At 40.5% G+C, this 3,524-nt stretch overlaps 1 protein-coding gene across 1 annotated transcript in view; it reads left to right on the top strand.

The window, feature by feature from the left end:
• Window positions 1–2,870, top strand: part of CD53 (CD53 molecule) — a 32,162-nt gene extending 29,292 nt beyond the window's left edge. Inside the window, exons 6-8 of the mRNA XM_007449286.1 lie at window positions 740–820; window positions 1,858–1,941; window positions 2,799–2,870. Coding sequence (XP_007449348.1) covers window positions 740–820; window positions 1,858–1,941; window positions 2,799–2,870 — 237 coding nt within the window. The remainder of the gene's footprint in view (window positions 1–739; window positions 821–1,857; window positions 1,942–2,798) is intronic.
• Window positions 2,871–3,524: the final 654 nt, after the last annotated feature.

Here is a 3,524-nt window from a genome sequence, read left to right as displayed (position 1 = left end):
AAAAAAAAAAAAAAAAAAAAAAAAAGCAAGGCAGGCAGCTCCATATAATCACTGGATCAGTTTATTATAGGGTAACTTACTCACAGGGTAGTATTAGGATCTGGAAGACAATGATCAGGAAGCATTCGCAGCTACACTCCACACGGCCAAAGAGCCGTTGGGACAATTTTATAGTTAACTTAGGGTATGGAGGTAGATGCTTGGAAACAGGACATACATTCCTAAGTCAGAATGAATGGTAACTAGTCTTGTGGGCACTGGGAGTACATCAGCAAATGTTATCATCATTGTTTGGGGACTAACAGAGCATAGAGGCCACAATATCTATTAATTACAAAGCTCTTTATGACATAGAAGTGATTTACTGTACCCTGGGTAGGGTCAGTGGTAGGACAGGAGAAACTGTAAGGGCCCAAGATAGCATCAGCTATGCTAATAGCCATACAGTGGGTCTAGGTGCGGTCAGCCTGATCCCTCCATTATAAAGTCTCCTGTGTGCCTATTTTTTTATTTGTAAAATGTGAATAAATTAAATATGCCCTCTCTACTTCAAGAAGTTTTGTGTGAAGGAAATGGTTTCACAGGTTTGAAAGTACTTAGTTCTAAGGAGCCATAGTAGTCAGGCCAATTCTGGATTTTCTGCTACAGTCAGATCTGAAGGGCCTACCATTTCTCCAAGGCCCATGGTTTTCTTTCTGTTATCTTACTAACCATCACTTGTTTGGGGTTTGGCTTTCAGCTGCAATGTTGTGGTGTAAATGGCACGAGTGATTGGATGGGCAGCCCACCAGCATCTTGTCCCTCAGACCCACAAGTTAAGGTAATTTATTTTTAGAAACTTTTCTGCTATTGGCCACTGTGGTTAAACTTTTAACTACCTTGAAACTCCAGTCGTACAGGACCTAGTCCTCCCAGCCAGAAACAGGAAACCTTAAACAAGAGAGACCAGGGAAACAACTCATATAACTAGACAAATAAGAAAAACAAACAAGAAAAAGAATAAGTTCATCTAGATTAGAGATGCCATGAAGAATCTTGCTACTTTAAACTATTAAAGGGGAAAATTTATGTGATAGTGGCAGAAGACTATGTCTAGATTTTTCTTGAGCAAGAATTAGGTCTTCTTATGGTTGAAAGTGAAATTGTAAGGTTGAAGCAGAAAAGCTTCTCTCTACATGTTTCCCTGCTCTCCTTCCTTGGAGATGGCAGCATCCAACCCTTTAGCAGAATGAATCATAAGTGAAGGAGTGAGGAGTTGGGGAAGAGAGAGTTGACAGAACTTCTGACTAGACCCAGAGAAGAAGCCCAAATCAACTTTCAAATAGACTAAGTCCCTAAGGTCCTGTTACCCCATGTTACTCACTTGAGGTTGTTTGGAAATCTCTGGAATTTGGGAGGGTCTGTGAAGAAAAACTGGGACACCTACCAACCAGCAACTGCCCTGCAGCTTGGTAAGCCTATTATGTTTACTGGCTTTTGAAGCAGAAGCTGAAATGCAACAGTCCTAGGATTGCATAGCCTATATTCCCATTTGTCAATCCCAAGACACTAATGAATATTCAAAAAACACAAAGACATATGTTGTTGACCTGCCTCTTAGGATCTAGTTTAACTCAGTGTGTAAAGATCTAAGACTTCTACTTTAGATGACACTGTAATGATAATAATACCAGAAAAGTCTCTAGTTTAATATTTTCTATTTTATGCCCATTTCTTCATCCATATAAAAATAATAAAAATATAATTCCTGGCCTAAGTCTCTTGGCATAAGGCAAAATACAAACTATCTTCGCAAATAAGCCTCCTGATAAAGTTGAGTAATATAGTAGTGTCATTTGTACTTGTAATTTTTTCTAGGGTTGCTATGTAAAAGCAAAACTGTGGTTTCACTCCAATTTCCTGTATATCGGAATCATCACTATCTGTGTATGCGTGATCCAGGTAAGAGCTTAACCAGAGGACTACTTTGAGGATTAAATGAGATGTCATGTAATTTTTAGAATGGTACCAGGTACAAAAATATTAGGTCCCCCAGTAAAGTAGAAAATGATGTTATTACCAGTTTAAGGCATACAGAAAATATGCTGTAAGATCTACTGGTCAATTTATCACTAAGGGAAATGAGTGTTTCATTGTCAAATTAAAAGCCACCAAGCAGAACCTTACTTTGGTCCCTCACAGAGCTGGTCTGGAAAAGCCTGTGATGAATAAAGCATTCCGCTTGAAAAATTGGCCTTGTGTGCTAAGCAGGAGTTGGTGATGAAAACTGTAATCAATTTCCTCTTTGCTTCTCTGCTTAGTTTGACAAGTCAGGGGTGAATGGGGGATAGTTTTTTGTCTTTTTTTATTATGTGATATTTCTACCATTTTTATACCCAAGTGTCTTGAGTGTATCACAGATTAGCTAAGACCTAATCAAGAAGCTCAGAGAGAAATGATTTTTCTCTACTTGAAAACCAAGGAGGCCTAAGGCAAGGGTAGAGATCACTCACTGCACAAAGTGTTGACCTGTGCAGAGCTTGATTATACCAGCAGCAGGACTTCTGTGATTTCTTAAGGAGACAAAAGATGTCCCAACACTTTATACTCTACTGTCTTGCCATCAGTACCCCCACTTGTCTCCCCACTGCTATTCTAAAGCTAAAGGAGAAAACTCCTGAGAAAGAATTAGAAGTGAGAGTAGGAAGGGTAGTCTCAGTGTGATGGACAACTTCTTTTTCTCTGAGACTGATCCCAGGGACTGTGGGTGAGATGTTTCCACCTGTAAAGACCTCACATTTTCCCAACTCTTTCCTCAGGTATTGGGGATGTCCTTTGCACTGACATTGAACTGCCAGATTGACAAAACCAGCCAGGTCCTAGGATTATGACCTGTGGCTGCCTTGTGCTGGAAAGACTTGTTTCATCACTGGAAATCCAAAACCACTTGTAACATGAAGCCCTAAATTACCACCTCCTGAACTGGTGTCTTTGTCCCCCTCCCACCTCTTCCCAGTTGAGTCCCTGTCTCATACAACCAGAGAAGAGGGTGTTGGTCAGGCACTTCCCATCTCAGATAGCAAGACAATCCTTTATCATTCATGGCAGCAGCCTTGTCACTCATTAATAACTGAGCATTTGTCAGACATGAAAGTCCAAGAGAACCTGTGGTACTAATGGCTCAAGATCAAAGGATGGGTCTGCAGCTTGAGTTTTTGCATCTTCCCATTGTCAAACAAGTCTCTGGCCTCTAAATCATGCCCAGTTCACTCTCCAAAGTCAACCAAGAGATAAGCTTAAGGGAGCTCCGGGGCCAGGTTCACTGGATCATTGTCACAATCCTGTTTCCTTTTGACTGGGGGCCTTGGCTACAGGAATGACAGAATACCCTTTCTCCAAAGGTTAGGTTTCATTTCAATTTCTTTATTAAAGGGTCTTATCGATTCATCTAAGTCTTTCCAAAATAAACTATCCAGTGACTCACACCCTGATTTCAGCCAATCTCTTAGCCTTTGATTTACATAACTATGAAGGAATTCAGCAGG

The sequence above is a fragment of the Lipotes vexillifer genome, unplaced genomic scaffold (genome assembly GCF_000442215.2).
Source record: "Lipotes vexillifer unplaced genomic scaffold, Lipotes_vexillifer_v1.1 scaffold393, whole genome shotgun sequence".
Lineage (NCBI taxonomy): Eukaryota > Metazoa > Chordata > Mammalia > Artiodactyla > Lipotidae > Lipotes > Lipotes vexillifer.
This window is presented reverse-complemented; position numbering and strand designations above follow the sequence as displayed.